This window comes from Brachypodium distachyon, chromosome 4, assembly GCF_000005505.3.
Source record: "Brachypodium distachyon strain Bd21 chromosome 4, Brachypodium_distachyon_v3.0, whole genome shotgun sequence".
NCBI classification, from domain to species: Eukaryota; Viridiplantae; Streptophyta; class Magnoliopsida; order Poales; family Poaceae; genus Brachypodium; species Brachypodium distachyon.
This window is the reverse complement of record NC_016134.3, coordinates 34,157,279-34,173,052: the sequence shown is the minus strand read 5'-3', so window position 1 is coordinate 34,173,052 and position 15,774 is coordinate 34,157,279. Positions and strand designations below refer to the sequence as shown.

Sequence of the window (15,774 nt, the reverse complement as noted above, 5' to 3'; positions counted from 1 at the left end):
TGGAGATACATGAGAGAATAATAGCAAAACTATTTTCGTAATGTTACCCTCTTGCATAATGGAAAGGCAGAGTTCCTACCATTTACGTCAAAAAAAAAGATGACAGCGTGACTACACGGTTGTTTACTCCCCAAAAAAATCAATGGCATTCGACAGTTTTATTAGCACCATCTCTTGTGAAAGATACTCGTGAGTTTCACGTGCTGCCACAACGAACAAATGATGTGATACCTCATCCGAGCTTGCAACTTTGTTTCTCAAACTGGATGCAGAACATAGAAAATTGGCAAACCACGCTAGATTCCGCGTCGCCACCAGCCACGTCGTCAACGCTTCCCAAAAGAAACCGTCGTTTGATCGGAGGAGGTCACAAGTTTCTCAGCTCACGGTTCATCAAATCGATTATCTCATGCTGTCGGACGCTTCTACGTTTTCCGAATAAATTAAGCAAGTCAAATTATTTCAGGGTGTTTAGGTAGGTTGCAAAAGAGATACTACGAGAAACATCCAGGATACTCCTGCCTAGCTAGCTGCGGTACGTTGGTACGTTGCTTGGATTTGGTCAGTTTCCTAAATTAACGAAAATAAATAGCAATACATACTTGAGAATATTTTAAAATACTATGTATAATTGGATATTGTTGAGAATTAACTGCGCATACTTGAGAAGGTTGTAGAATATTTTGGATTATTAGAGGAGAAAATATTTACAAGGAGCTTTCTAGTGAACATGAAAAGATTGGAATATTCTAAAAGATTTGAGAGGTTACTTAGAGGGTTGCTACTTACCATGAAAGGTCCTAAGATAAGTTTCAAGAATAAGTGGAAATTCTTTAAAACTAAGAGGTTGTATAGTATGCTAACATCACTGAGTTGATGGATCGATCATTTCCATGCGTATCCATCAATTCTTCTTTTTCATAGAAGTATCTTATCAATTCTAAATAAGATGAAGTAGCAACCCAACAACTCTGCCTACGATAGAAATCATAGCTAGGATTTCTTTCTTCTTTTTGAGGGAAAAATCATAGGATTTCTGTATGATACCTAGATGATCTACTCAATTTGCTTAGCCCATAGGCCCAAGCCCAAGTGCAACAGTGGAATTTTGTTAGGCATCGTAAGGGAACCGTACAATTTGTATCATACGCATACCAATGCTCAGGTAGCAATGATGTCGACTACTTGCTCTATTGTACAAGTGTCTATGGAAAATCAAGCTCCACTCGCATGTTTATCTCGTCGAGTTTAGACGTGGTTTGGAGTTATAAGTTTTGTTGTCGTGCTTTTATGCTCCTTCTAGCCCCGTCAAGCATTAAACAAAGGAATAGAAAAAAAAATGCAGGAATGTAATGTCATGGTATAATAAATCATGCAGGGATTGAAAACAGAGGAATAAGTAGTAATACAGGTCGTTTGGTTGCACCAAAGTCATATTTTGACATGGACGTTTTTGGGATGCTTCTAATAACCAATGAATGACAAGTGCTCTTCTTTGTTTAGATCCTATTTCAATCGGAACTTTCCGCGCCAATCCTTTTTTTATTACGTCTTCAGTTATGAGAGAGAACTCTAAGGCAGGATAAAGATTGAGTTGGATTCAACAACGTGGGGAATGAAACAACATTCATGGAATGAGTTGATGCAAAACCTCCAGCTCTTTTTGAGAGTCAGGGGCAAGCCCGGCCTAGCGCTTTAAAAAGGCTATTCCGAGCGGTAGTAAATACCTGGACTTACAATATTTGATTGATTACAATTCGGTATATTCCATTTATTATAAAGGTTCCTAAGGAATTCATTATAGGAATGTTTCCAAATAACCGAACCAGAGCAGAAAAAAACAGTAGAAATAGAACAGGTATAAATAAAAAAATCTCAGTTAAGACGGTTCATGTAAAGAACAGGTTCTAAATCACGATCGATTCTCTTTTTAAAACTTGCTGCAACAGCTCCAGAAAAAGTATATGATTTTTACATAAAAACTTAGTGTATGTCATAATTGTCATCGACACAAAGGATTTTTTTTAAAGAGATTAAACCTCTTTCTAGGATTCCTATGAAATTGGAAAGTAGAAAAGCAATCCATAGAAATGTTGAAATATCAATTCCTTTGAACAAAAGAGCCTCCATAGGAAAGTTTCATGTGGGATAACGCCATACAAATATTCTCTAAATTCCTTCAATCCAAACATATCGTTAACACTCCTCGATCCAGATCTCGATGTTAAATACTATACAAATATCCTCTAAAATTCCTTCAATCCTAAGAAACCTTCTAATTCTACCTTCATACAAGAGTGTACTATATCATAACATTCGTTACGGACAATAGGCTATAAAACTCTTCTAGGGCTGTGCATCGTTCCATCCTTACTTGACTACTCGAATGAACTCAATAGTCTCTTGGATGGAGCAAGTAGAACCTTAATAGAACTTAGTGTCGAGTGTGATGGCCTGGACAGGTACATGAATAAATTCGAGAGTGACTTCTTTAGGAAGTCTCTGATGGCCCGAGCAATTAGTCGAGCATGACAATCTTTGCTCTTCCTAACATAGCATAGGAGTAGCTTGCGCTTCACAAGACGATCAAAACTATTTAAAAAGAAAGAAGTATCAATTTTTTTCCCAGTATAAAAATGGCCTTCGCTCTCATAAGGAAGATACGTATACACACGACTATTTTTATACTCTCTAGTTCATTGACACCTCCTAGTTCTAGTGTTGTACTATCTCAACAGCAACATTTTCTTTCAAGAAACACACGCAGGCTGCGCTTTATACACGAACACCGCTGCAAAATATAACTGATGTGGAAAAAACATCTCATTACTCCAACCGCCCTGGTCCCAAAGTTGATATCAACAATAATACTATATAAATCATGTTCTTCACATAGTGAATCTCGTGAGGAGATTTATTTGTAACTTACGTGTGTTTAATCTAAGAATTATTAACTAACGTTATGTGGAATTTTTTTTTGAGAAATGCATCAAGAAAAATAGCATTTCTAATCTACTTAACTGAACGAAAAATAATTTGTGCCTACCTGTAAAAGGATTTGTGTGCATACGCCGTTGCATGGTCATGGATTGATGCGAATCTACCATGCGTTAGAAGAAGAGAACCCGAGCTCCAGTTGGCAGTGCGACCCCGTCCCCGACGACTCTGCCATCTGCGCCGCCGCCGCCACCTGATGATCGAGCTCACTTTTCACCACAGCCGTCGAGACCATGGCCTTCTCCTCGTTCTCGTGCAGGTCCTCAAATTGGCTTGCATTGCCATTGTCAGCGTTGATGTGTGATTCAATGGCGGTGCTTGATGCTGCTGCTCTCTCCGCTTTCACATCGAACACGTCAACAAATTGCGTCTCGATCTGGCAGTGCTGCTCCAGCTGCTCGACGAGCTCCACGGGAGATCCCCCATTGTTTCCGTATTGCTGCTGGTGCGCGTGCACGTCGTTGGTCCACGCATGGCTGCTAGTCTCATCGCCGGCCGTCCCGTCGTAGTAGAAGTAGTCGTACAGCTGATGTGGCTCCGGCTCCGGCTGCCCCTGTTCCTCAAGAAGATAATGTTCGCCGAGGTTGGCCTGGCCTAGGACGACGTTCTCCTGGCCCCCGGCGCCGTTAGCGTAGAGCGCGTCCGCGGCGACATCGTCGACGACGTCCTGCCCGTTGCCGGCTCCGGCGACAAGGAGCATCTGATCGTCGTCGTCGACGGCGTGGTGCTGCTGTCGGCGGCATAGTTCGAGCTGCTGGAGAAGCGCGGAAAGCTCGGCCTGGGCGAGGTCGAGCTGCCTCTGAAGGTCGATGGCCATGCGGCAACAGCCTCCGACGGGGTCGTAGGCACGGACCTCGGCTTGGAAAATTAGTGCACGCATGGCGTCAGTCCGCAGCTCCGGCGGGGTCTCCCTGAGCGTGCGCTGGATGTTGCTGACCCCGAAAAGTCGGTGCGCGTTGAGGAAGCGCAGCTGCTGGTCGGCCGGAAAATAGCGTGCGAGGGGGCAATCAGGGTTGCATTTCCGCCGCTGGTATTTGCAGGCCGCGCATGCTTGGTTCTGCTGCTGATTCGGGTTCTGGTGGTGCCCTGACCCGGAGGATGGTGATGATGCGCCGCCGGCGGTGGTGGAGACGCGTGGGGAACGGGAGGAATGGGACGAGGTGGTGGCCGACGAAGAAGTTGGGTTGGGGGTTGTGATGTGGAGATGGCGCGTGGGTGGCGGCGGCTGCTTGGTGTTGGAATTGGAGGTCATTGTACGTACGTGTGGCCGGCGAGGTCGGGGGCCGCGGCTTCGGCCCCGGCCTCGGCGTCGACGTAGGAATAGGAGAGGCCGGGAGCTGAGGAAGAGGAAGGAGTCAGTCGAGGCTCCTCCCCCCCGATGGAGTGGCTCTCCTCGCATTGCGCAATGGGTGCCTAATAAACGGAGGCTTGTTGCCGCACGCAGTTGAAACGAACTTCATCCATGCAAACGACTTGCTACTTACGTGTAGCATTTTTGGAATCCAAGAAAAAGCAAGCGGACGAGAGACGTACGTACGTCACTACTTGCGTCATGCATTGCGCGGCTCTCTGCGATTTTCGAATTGCAAAATGTGGTTGGAGACTTGGAGAATCCGTTGTGCGAGTTGTTAGTACGGTAGTGGTACGTTTGCCATACTACCGGCCAGTACTAGATAGGATTTCTGCTAAGTAGGTCAGTTCCGAGTTGATCGCATGATCGCTCAGTGGACTGTACTGCACGGGCCTTTCCACGATCTCGCGTGCAACAAATCATTTTTGTCTTTTTATCGGTCGGTCACGTTGATTATGAAAAAGAAAAGTCCTCTATTGAACAATCAATCATCTTGGTGTGACACACGGTGTTAAGTGTGAGAACATAGCCGTTACATTATCTGAACATGCTTTGTTGAAAATAAGCACTTAATGCATACTTGAGAATAATTCATGCTTTCATAGTGTGTACTTGTTTTTCTTATTAGAACAAGTGTTGATAGATATTGATGATCAAAGCTTCGTCTTGAAGACTAGCCTGCATTTTGAAACGGGATGCAAAATGTAGCCTACTTATAGGCCAACCACTAAATCTTCAAGTCAAATTTTGATTAATTTTTTTGAACTGGCAAGTCAATTAAGCGGGATCCCACTTGCATCCCTGAGTAGAGGTATGTACATATGGCCAAGTGGAGGCCTTGCTCCAACCTACATTTTGACACTGGTGTAGTATTGGGGCATATGTGGCCAAGTGCAGGCATGTATGATCCACTATAATAACCTTCATTGTAGATTTGAGGCATCCACAGTCTTTGAACATCATGTGGGTGACCAAATATAACGAAACTGGGAAAGAATGGTGAAAGTTGTTTACGGTGATTATGAAAAAGAAAATTCCTCTATTGAACAATCAATCTTCTTGGTGTTACACACGGTGTTAAGTGTCCCTGAGAACATAGAGCCGTTACATTATCTGAACATGCTTTGCTGAAAATAAGCACTTAATGCATACCCGAGAACAATTCACGCTTTCCTAGTGTGTACTCTCTCTCATCCTAAATTTTTGACTCAAAATTGCTCAAATATGGATGTATCTATTCTTAAAAAGCGTCTAGATACATGTAATATTTCGACAACAATTTAAGATCAGAGGAAGTACTTGTTCTTTTATTAGAACAAGTTTTGATAGATATTGATGATCAAAGCTTCATCTTGAAGACTAGCCTGCATTTTGAAACGGGATACAAAATGTAGCCTACTTATGGGCCAACCACTAAATCTTCCAAGTCAAATTTTGATTAAATTTTTTGAATTGGCAAGTCAATTAAGCAGGATCCCACTTGCATCCCTGAGTAGAGATATATATGGCCAAGTGGAGGTCTTGCTCCAACCTACATTTTGACACTGGTGTAGCATTGGGGCATATGTGGCCAAGTGCAGGCATGTATGATCCACTATAATAATCTTCATTGTAGATTTGGGGCATCCAGAGTCTTTGAACATCATGTGGGTGACCAAATATAACGAAACTGGGAAAGAACGGCGAAAGTTGTTTGTTCTCGAAAGTCCAAACAAAGAAACAGATGCTCTAAAAGGGGACACAATGAAAACCGCTTGTCCATAGCAGCCATGACTCTTTTCAAACACATGACAAACCTAATTACTAGTGAAAGTCAGCTACAAAAATGTGAAACCTATCAGTAAATTCTGCGTCAGCTACAACCTGTAGGGAACATGCAAAGGCTAGGCAGGTCTTCATGAACGCCAGGCATGCGACTTTCAATTCATAACCTTCCCAAGCATCAAGGAGATCCGAGTGATTGGTGGCTTGAGCATGCCATCATTCAGCAGGATCAAACTCGCTGAACCCTTGTTTGAAATCAGCTACCATCTGAATCTCTTCCTCCTTGGAAAGCTTACAGTTCCTCCAGTCTGCACGATCCGCCATGCTTAACAACCCCGCCAATACCTGCAGAAAGTACAAGGACAGAAATTCAGCTAGCTGTAAGATTATCCACATGTATTGGTCAACATGAATATTAGACATCGCCTTGTATGTGAGGTATGTCCTGAGATTAACAATTAGGTTATTGTGGCATCAACATTTGTTTTCTTTCCATGTTTGAGTAGGATATGGAAAAATGGACAAATGATCATTGTACGGCATACCTCACGTCCAAACTGGGCAGGGAACTTCTCACTACTGTCAATCATATGCAAGAGTAGTGTACCTTCTGGGAGCTCTACATAAAACAAGCCAGATTTGCCGTCATACTGTGACCTCAACAGCTCTCTACCTTGATTAGCATCACCGTCTGCGAAAAGTCAAAACAACGAGGAGGTTAGCACAAATAGAATGCAGGAACAGGTTATTTTTTAATATAGAAAGGGAACAGCTACAACTTATTGGTGATCAGAGTAAACGCATTCAATCAGTATGAGTGTATGACAAACTGAAATAGCCATTTGTACAGGACAATGATTTGTAATTCACTAATTTCAGTCAACTAGTCACCACATGAAACTCACAAATAACACAAAAACATGATTTGTCATGCAACAACCAGCAGCATATGTTCAAAATCTGAAGGTGTTCTGAAAGAAGCAACATCATGTTTCGAAGTAACATTGGCATCAAAATAAGTAAATGCAACACAGTGAGGCTTATATGTTTCTAAAAGTTTCTGAATTGGAAATAATGACTAGTAGGTAACCAGGACCATGCATGCCGCCGGCTCCATGCAGTGAAAGAATGTGCTTGTGATTGCGTCTTTCATTTTCCTAAAGTCGGCCATAGAAAAAAAGTTAAATGATGGATCACCTGGATTCACAACAGAAAATTCAAATCCCAGTCTTTGGGCTGCTAAGTGAAAGATCTTTTTAACACTAGCTGCCTTTGACAATGCTACAGGAACAGCCTGCACACAAAATTTGGAGGATTACCATCCACTTTAACATAAAGAAGCTGCATGGATAAAAGCCTCCAAACACAGCATCAATATTAGATGGAACAATCATACTAGACAAAAGTGGCCTTGCCTGAAGGTTTGCGTGACGAGACTGCTGTGAAACCCACTCGAAGTACACTGCTGCTTTTCCTTGTTTCTCATAATATTTACCCAGAGCATTCTTATATCTCCTGAGCTCTGCCTCTGATTCCACAGGCATCATTACTGTATTAGGAAAATGTTCAACTGGTATCACTAGGACATGGTCTGGAACAAGTGGCCCCTTTGCAAGTGCACAGTAGTAACCATCTCCAATACTAATAACAAGATGAGACTCAACATCTGGACTTGACAAACAGAACCAGCAACTGCTCTCAACGCGTCTTCGGTCACTATAGTTAACGAAAATACAGGATGAGTTCCACAGCAGAATGATGAAATTCTACATGCTAGCAATACCCATGAGAGAAAGAGACAGAGAGATGTTTGGACAAGTTCTCTCACCTACGGGGTTTTGCATCCCTAACAGCACCCTCCTCAGAAAGGCTGTGAGCATATCTGCACTCAGGGCCCTTCTCACATTTCCCCTTGTTTAGGAAATCAAAACAAACATTTCTCTGACAGTGCTCTCTGGCTTCCTCATCATGCCTAAAATTGCATTTACTTCCTCGGGGACAGGACCCAGAGGATGTATATTTGAAACACAGTAGACTCCCGTTGGTCTGTCCTTGCCTTTGCCTCTTGACATCATAACGCCAATATTGCAAATCAGTGTTCTCAGCAGGACGCTTTGTAGTGTCCTCAACAGGAACAGATTTTGCTGGAGCAAGATATGGTGATACAGTAGTATTTGGAGGTTTCACATGAATATCAGCACTGGACATGGTGGATGCTGGAGTAGGAGAAATCGCATGAATAAATTTCTGAAAAGTATATACAATAAGGAGTAGCCAATTAATGTCTTAATAGTTTATTAGATTAAATAACAAAGCAGCAGATTTACATTGTCAAAGTATTTTATTACCGAAGATAGAAATGTTTTTTATTGGGTACAGAAGATAGAAATCTAAAGAAAGACTAATAGTGTCTTGAGATATATGCTGACAAAGGAATGAATCTTGAGGCACGAATCACACTAAAGGGAAAATGTAGCAGGGTAATGGAAATATGCACACAAAAGTATTATAGGACAGGGATTTTGTTAAGTATAATTGTATAAATATACCTGCTTATCTTTGTTTCCCACATTAGCAAGTCCGATAAAACGGGTAACATGGGGAGAGGAATCATTAACATAAGGTTCCCTTGCATAAAATACACCTTTAGTACCTGCAATGTGATATCTGCAAAAGAAAAAACTTAGTGACAAATTTGACAGAGTTTTGTTTCTGGTTTCCACTGAAAAAACTAACACAGACAAACTGGCTGAGGTAGTGCCCAGAATCTCTCATCTATCAAATCAATATATACAAATTTCCAAATTAGTTCTTCAAGGAGGCCAGCCTCAACAATTAAACTACTATATGAGTCTAGAAACCAAACCTTGGCTTAATCTCAGCAACCAATTCGGCAACAACAGGATCATACCCCTGAGGATCCAAGACCTGAGGAGGGACATTTGAAGTATCAGCTCCATTCACCATTCCAGTTGGCCATTCATTAGTACAATCTCCATTATTGTCAAGGGAGCCAAGCACGCATCCTTGATGCTTTCAGAATTTATGATACGTAATAAAAAAGCTTGGTACTAACAGTGGATATTCAACAGAACAGTACAATGAAACAAAGGATATGTCAAGAACAGATCAACAATTCCTGGCTCTTCAGCAAGAGCCCGCAGCGCATCGACATCATCTTGGCTGTAGCAGCCAGGCCCTCCTGGCCCTTTCTTTCCTGACAAGTACGCCACAGATAAACCTACGAACAGACGGGAAAAACCAATCAATGGAAGCATTAAAGTAAGCATACCAAACAAATACAATGATCTAATTTTCAGGTACATTAGCTCATATATTCACAGGAAATGGATTTATCTGCTACAAAAGCGTAGCAAATGAACATGACTGTTGGAAAGGTACTCTATTGAGAGCTCACCGTGGAGGTTGAAGAGAGCGTAGCAAATGAACATGACTGTTGGAAGGGTACTCTATTGAGAACTCACCGTGGAGGTTGAAGAGAGCGCTGCCCCTGAGCCAGAATAGGTTGGGGCATAACTGGATGCCGCCGGGGGAGAATCCTCGGGCGTCAGCAGCGGCCTTGGAGAGGAGGCGTGGCGCAGTGGGGCCGTAGTCACCGGTGAAGTAGGTAGGGATGGGCACGTCGGCGCGTCCCTCCAGATAGTCCGCGACGTCCCCTGGCAGGCTGTCCCCCTCGGCGGCCTCGGGCGAGAAGAACTGCCCCACACAGAGCAGCGCGTGGAACGGTCCTGTCGATTGGTTCACCTGCGCGCACAGAGACACGAATGAGAAGACGAAACCGGCGAGAAAGACGAGGTTGAGGAGAGAGAGAGAGAGAGATGGGAGCGGAGGAGACCGATTTGACGCGCTTGAAGAGCTGGTGAAGGCGGCCATGGGCGTCGCCGGCGAGGAGGATCCGCGGCGGCGCCGGTGGAGGAGCGGCGGCCATCAGGAGTTTTGGTTTCGCTAGGAGGACGACGAGGGGGGCCAGTGGGGTGCTTCTGGATCTGTTACCAATTATTACTGGGCCTGGGCCTAGGCCGAGGTCCAGGTAGGCAAGGTTTTGCCTCTCGTGTCGACTGGCCCGGTGCGGCCTACCTAGCCCAGCATATCGCTCCGTTTGGCATGGACTTTTGGCTAAGACAATCGCTCAAAAAAAAAAAGGCTAAGACAAAATTATGTAGGACGCCTCGCCTCCTCGGGCGACCGAAAATACCTCGACCCTAGTAGAGATCCTTGGCAAGTTGCAAGTAGGACGTAGGATCCCCGTCCCCAAAAAAGTAGTGATCTCCAAAACAATGGCGTCGATGGTGCTCCGATCCGGCTGCCGGGCGTTCAGCCAGTCCGTCCCGCGTGTACTCGACGGGAAGCATCGGCTCTTGGCCCAGTCGCTGACGCAAACTTCGCGCTTCTCCAGCTCCGATGGGATCGAACCGATCGAGGTAATCATCCTCTTTCGATGCATCTATTCCTATCAATTCTATCCCCTGATCCCTGTATGAATCTGTCAAAGATATCGAATTCGTCTTTTTTTTTCCCCATGGAATTGAGAGGTTAGAAATCTTTAGTCTCATATTCTGAAGTCAGTTTCTGTGTAAATCTGGTGCCCGTTTGGTCTTGTTTTGATATTAATTTCTCCGTACATCCAAGAACTTGGAGGAAGACCATTAAGTTAGGGAACATATATAGAGGATACAGAGCCGTGGCTGTTGTCAGAAGTGCATATATTGATCATGTAAAATTGTCGTTAATGTTGTGAAATTAATTTATGGTATATACTCCCTCCTTTCCAAAATATAGGATGTGCTCTAACTTTGTCCTACTCAAGTTACTTTTAGAATTTTCACCACGTTTATATAGAAAAATGTACTTCCTTCGTCCAGAAATAAATGCGTGGATTTGTATAACAATCTATACAAATCCACGTCATTTATTTTGTGACGGAAGGAGTACTAATTTTTATGATATAAAACAAGTGTACTAAAATTGTTTTTCAACCCGCGATTCCTCCCCTTTCCATTATGAAAACGTAACGGAAATAACTATGAAAATACTTATCATGCCAGATTTAATAAAACTAATTTAGAATTATAGATGTTAGTAATTTTTCTATAAACTCGGTCAAATTTGAAGTAGTTTGACTTGGGACAAACCTAAACATATTATATTTGGGAACTAAGTAACATACTGGAGTAATAGTCAAATCTTGCATTGGCCTTGTATTTCGAAACAGATGGAGTATTTGCCAATTGGCATGTTGTTCCTACACACACACATACCTGGCCTTACAGCGAAGAAACATGGAAATATACTACTTCCTCCGATCTATATTAATTGTCTCAAATTTGTCCATATATGAATGTATTTACGCTTAAAAAGCGTCTATCGGAGGGAGTATATTAATGTGCTCCAAAGTTGATTCTAATACAAATCCATCTTTCATGTATACCCAGAATTCTCTCTCACATCATGTTGCAAGACTCGACAAGTCAGGACGGAAAGGGCATATCCCGCAGAGGTTGATGTCTCCTGAGGAACGCATTTATATGCAACTAGATGAAATGGAAAAGATCATGATTAGTAATGGAGAAAGGCTAGAAAAAATCATAGTTGCAAGGCAACAGAAGGACGAGCGTGATGCTATGTAAGTACAAGTATACTTTGTTTCGTGTATTTAAGATCACTTTTTTTTTGCGGGGAATATTTAAGATCATTCTTGTGGTTAGATAACATTTTGACGTTCTCTAGTTAACCTAATTGTGGCTCCTTTATCTACAGGTACGCGGAACGTAGGGCTGCGTGTATAGGTGCTATCATCGTGGTCTCTGGGATCGCAGGCCTTGCCTACTGTGTCACGAAAGTTAAGAAAGTAGTATTTGGTTGAGTACTTGAGTAGGTGGAGGAATTTGTGTCTTGTGCGGCTAAATACCAGTAGCATTTGGTTGAGTCCAGGTGGAGGCATTTTTGTCTTGCGGCTAAGCACCTACTTCCTCCCTTGTAAAATGCCAAGGTTATTTTGATTTGTTTAGACAAAGTTTGAGCGACAGCTACTCTGTTTCTATGTGGTCTATGTGATGCAAAATCACAATTATAAGCAAGTATTTTTAAACGTGATGTCATGCCACATAAACCATGTATTCACGGAGTAACTGTTTGTCAATTTTGTCCCAACGCCACACCCTATATCTTATACCTTTATTTATGTGCCATGTGTGAACTTTATTGTGGTACAATTTCGTGTTGTGCCTGATTCTAGAGTTATATAACTTTGGTTTGAGAGTCATGCGTGGTTAAATTGTTTTGTGCTGTAATTCTAAGCTGTTTGTGTATTTTCTTAGACGTGAGCGTTCGTTGGGTCCTGATCCAAGGCACTGTCCCACCAAAGAGATGGGACGGCGAGGGATCATTAGCTTTTACTCCAGGATTGGTGAGTGACGTTGCTATATTTTACGATGTTTGTGGTACGATTTCCTTACAATTCTATCTTCACCTCCATGACTATATCCTCCCTCTGTTTCAAAATATAGGGTGTATAACTTTTGTTGAGTGCTATCTCTTTCTAAAGTTTGACCAAGTTCATAAGAAAAATATAACATATAGAATGTCAAACCAAGATAATATGAAAATATATTTCACAGCGGACCTAATAATCCTCATTTGACACAATAGATATTGATATTTTTCGTTATATAGTTAGTCAAAGTTTAGAAAGTTTGACGGTCAACAAAATTTATATATTTTGGAACAGAAGGAGTAGCTAACAGGCTCGAGAGAAGAGCCGAGGTCAATAAAAACAAAGCATATCCAAAGCCCAAGCCCAATTGCAAACATAAGAGTCTTTTAGATTTGCACACCACCATTTCAAAAACATTTTAAAAAGGAAGGAATATCCCGGTCTCTGCGTCGATCGATGAACAGCCAAGCAGCATCAGTTTTAAATAGCTTAATAATCAACAAGAACCAATGTATGCTTGGATGGATCGATCAAAGGGATACATACATCTATTTGCCACGACAGACTGAAAGGACGTGATAAGGAAAAGAAGTAAAAGCATATCATAAAAAAGGTTCTTTCGACCCCGACAAGATGAGAAATAGAGCACGCCGTCGTCCTTGTCCGTCGGTAAATAATCCTATACGACCTCTCCTGCGAAACACTCACCGCACGATCTGACCTGAAGGAGCCAACAAATTCAGTTTTTTTTTGAGATAATGGGCAGCTTCAATTAAGCAAATAGAGATTGTTCAGTACATACAATGGCCCTAATAATATCAGGTGACTCATTAAACCAGTAAGACCGTACATCATGTTCAGCAGATTTTGCTAAAACATGAGCTGCCTCATTACAAGATCGACTAACATGAGTAAAACAACAGGATTTAAACTTTGAAGCCTTACTCTTAATGTCGAAGACTATGGCACCTGTACAAGATCTATCAATTTCATGACTTTTCACTTTGTTGATAAGACTAGCACAATCAGATGCCACAATAATCTTCTGAAAACCAGTTTCTTCAGCGAAAATTAAAGCATGGCGCATTGCAATAGCTTCACCAAGCATGCCAACAAATTCAGTTGGGATTTGAGCGTGACTAGATCGGCTGATCCAGCGATATGAAACTGGGTCCAGACACTGGGTCGTTCATGCAAGGGTCGCATAGGATTTTTCTCCTTGTCCGTCTGACTTTTTAAATTAATGGATGATTTTTAGTCAAGTTAATTTCTTCTCCAGGCCATGGCCACGATGTTGCCGTCGTCCCGTCGAAGAGCTTGTCTCGGACAGTTTGTAACTGAGATCAAATTCTATATATTATGGTGAGTTGCATGCATTTGGATGCAAATATTAGCGTTTAGAATCGGGCAAGTTTTACAAGGCGCGGACACTGAAAACCGGGGTGTGTGCGTGTTTTGGAGGAAGTGCAGCAGCCGGGAGGGGAGTAAGAACGGGCATGAAGCTGGGAGCTCGTGCGGAAGGGAACAAGTGCAGAAACATGGTAATTTCGTCGTACCAATTTCTTCGTGTGCAGAGCGTTTCCGATAATTGAAAGTCCATGAACAAAATCCACTGGGATCGTAGTCCATGTAATCTCGTGGATTATTTGTGAAAACATCGCCCAAAACCCCAACACGACTCGATCTGATAATGCCTCACGTGCTACTAATTTGGTTAGACTGTGATTACCAAAGAGCGAATCAGTTCATTCCTGTTCCCAGTCCTCGCCTCTCCTAGGCCAACCTACTCACCGACGGCGAGTGCATCACCGGAGGCGGCAACGGACCTTTCCTTTCCTCGATCAACACGAGCGTGCGCTGCATTGCCGTCGTACACTACACCACCGTTGTACTCCTTCCATTCCATACTAGACGTCTAAACTTTGTCAAAATATGAATATATCTATACCTAAAAAAAATCTAAATACATGTAATATTTTTACACTTAATATAGGAAGTACATGCATGCTCTGTTCCTTTTCGGAAGAAAAAAACATGCATGCTCTGTTTCAACATTGTGCCTCTCGATCTGCACATCTTTACTTGTACAGTTGTACACTTGTACTGGGGTCTCATCCTTGGTTGAATACTTGCTCGGAATGACTGATGGGCTGGCGGCAGATACATTCAATCCCGTCCCGTGCTGACCTACGTTTCTCCTTAAAGAAAGCTGTACACGAGGTGACAAGGAAGGATCGCCCCCGTGCAGACCTAGCTAGCTCTAAGTAGGTTCGTTCGGAGTTGGAACATGAAGCTGGGAATCCACGACACATTCAATCTCGACGTTGACGTGTGATGTTTTCAATGAGTTCAACCCCGTGATTAACTCTTTGAAAAATCAGATAGGTGATTAAATTCCACCGCACCATATCACGTACGTGCTGCGTCTGGTACATACTGTGAGACCGCCTTTGCTGTTAGCATCTCCAGCTCAAGTAGTAACAAAGTCCTGTGTTATTCGCAAAAAAATAAATAGAACAAAAGTCCTGTGTTGATGTACTCCAGTATAAGTCGAAATTTTAAGTGCAGGTTTGGAAATAATTAAGCAGAACACAACAAATACACCTTGACCCGAGGTCTTTGGAGCAACGAGAGGCGGCGAGGAGTACTACTTCGCCCTTTCGCCGGGGAGGGGCACGGCCGACTGCTGATGGCACTGAGCAAGTAGGGATGTTTGTGCAAGAGCCTGAGATTATTAGGCTGGAGGAATGTTTAATGGTAGAGCTTCTCCAACCAAACCTAACCCAATTCGTGCAATATCCCTATCGATAAAACCCTTACCATTTGCAGTCCTTGACTCAGCAACAAACATCAATTAATCCATTCCAGTTAATGTGGCGAACAAGAATGCGTCCTTGGGCCGTACTAACTTCTTGTCGATTAATAAATGGAGTAACTTGATTCATCCAACATGACAACGTCACGTGTTTGGTTTTTTTATTCAGAAGACATACGGAGTACGCGCACACATCATCATATATGCGCGCACACGGATAAGGGTCTTGTCATCACATGCTACCATCGACATAGCTTTTTGAAGATAAATATGTGAATCTTACTAATTGTTTAGTAAACTCATTTTCACTTGTTTTTTTTTTCTAGAGTCTATGCCGAACTGACGGTCTCCTGGCCCTGTCCGCATGGACAGCCGCTCAAAACAACGTCAGGC

General features: G+C 42.8%; 3 protein-coding genes across 4 annotated transcripts; 1 reads left to right on the top strand and 2 right to left on the bottom strand.

Moving 5' to 3' along the window:
* Positions 1-3,100: 3,100 nt before the first annotated feature.
* On the bottom strand, positions 3,101-4,361 carry LOC104585088. Its single transcript, XM_010241045.3, has one exon. The coding sequence runs from the start codon at positions 4,247-4,249 to the stop codon at positions 3,101-3,103; it is 1,149 nt and encodes a 382-aa protein (XP_010239347.1). The 5' UTR covers positions 4,250-4,361.
* Positions 4,362-5,935: 1,574 nt separating this feature from the next.
* LOC100836698 (zinc finger CCCH domain-containing protein 59) lies at positions 5,936-10,126 on the bottom strand. 2 transcript variants are annotated; one of them, XM_003577984.4, is made up of 10 exons: positions 9,969-10,126; positions 9,598-9,877; positions 9,230-9,353; positions 8,979-9,098; positions 8,662-8,779; positions 7,941-8,359; positions 7,528-7,828; positions 7,310-7,406; positions 6,658-6,803; positions 5,936-6,457 (listed from the first exon to the last, which is right to left on the bottom strand). In XM_003577984.4, exons 1-10 carry the CDS (start codon positions 10,059-10,061, stop codon positions 6,329-6,331), a joined length of 1,827 nt encoding a protein of 608 aa, XP_003578032.1. In that variant the 5' UTR covers positions 10,062-10,126; the 3' UTR covers positions 5,936-6,328. The 2 variants fall into 2 exon arrangements, with proteins under 2 accessions (XP_003578032.1, XP_010238106.3); XM_010239804.3 differs by lacking the exon at positions 9,969-10,126 and having other exon boundaries at positions 9,531-9,622.
* A 165-nt stretch (positions 10,127-10,291) lies between these two features.
* Positions 10,292-12,275, top strand: LOC100826268. Its single transcript, XM_003576413.4, has 3 exons — positions 10,292-10,554; positions 11,566-11,756; positions 11,891-12,275. The coding sequence occupies exons 1-3, from the start codon at positions 10,411-10,413 to the stop codon at positions 11,994-11,996; spliced, it is 441 nt and encodes a 146-aa protein (XP_003576461.1). The 5' UTR covers positions 10,292-10,410; the 3' UTR covers positions 11,997-12,275.
* Positions 12,276-15,774: the final 3,499 nt, after the last annotated feature.

Coding starts and splice junctions, on each gene's coding strand:
- LOC104585088 (XM_010241045.3), bottom strand. CDS start 4,249: ATGACCTCCAATTCCAACACCAAGCAGCCGCCGCCACCCACGCGCCAT.
- LOC100826268 (XM_003576413.4), top strand. CDS start 10,411: ATGGCGTCGATGGTGCTCCGATCCGGCTGCCGGGCGTTCAGCCAGTCC. Junction 10,555..11,565: donor ATGGGATCGAACCGATCGAG/GTAATCATCCTC, acceptor ATGTATACCCAG/AATTCTCTCTCACATCATGT. Junction 11,757..11,890: donor AAGGACGAGCGTGATGCTAT/GTAAGTACAAGT, acceptor CTTTATCTACAG/GTACGCGGAACGTAGGGCTG.
- LOC100836698 (XM_003577984.4), bottom strand. CDS start 10,061: ATGGCCGCCGCTCCTCCACCGGCGCCGCCGCGGATCCTCCTCGCCGGC. Junction 8,780..8,978: donor GTTGCTGAGATTAAGCCAAG/GTTTGGTTTCTA, acceptor TTTCTTTTGCAG/ATATCACATTGCAGGTACTA. Junction 7,829..7,940: donor AGGGATGCAAAACCCCGTAG/GTGAGAGAACTT, acceptor CGTTAACTATAG/TGACCGAAGACGCGTTGAGA.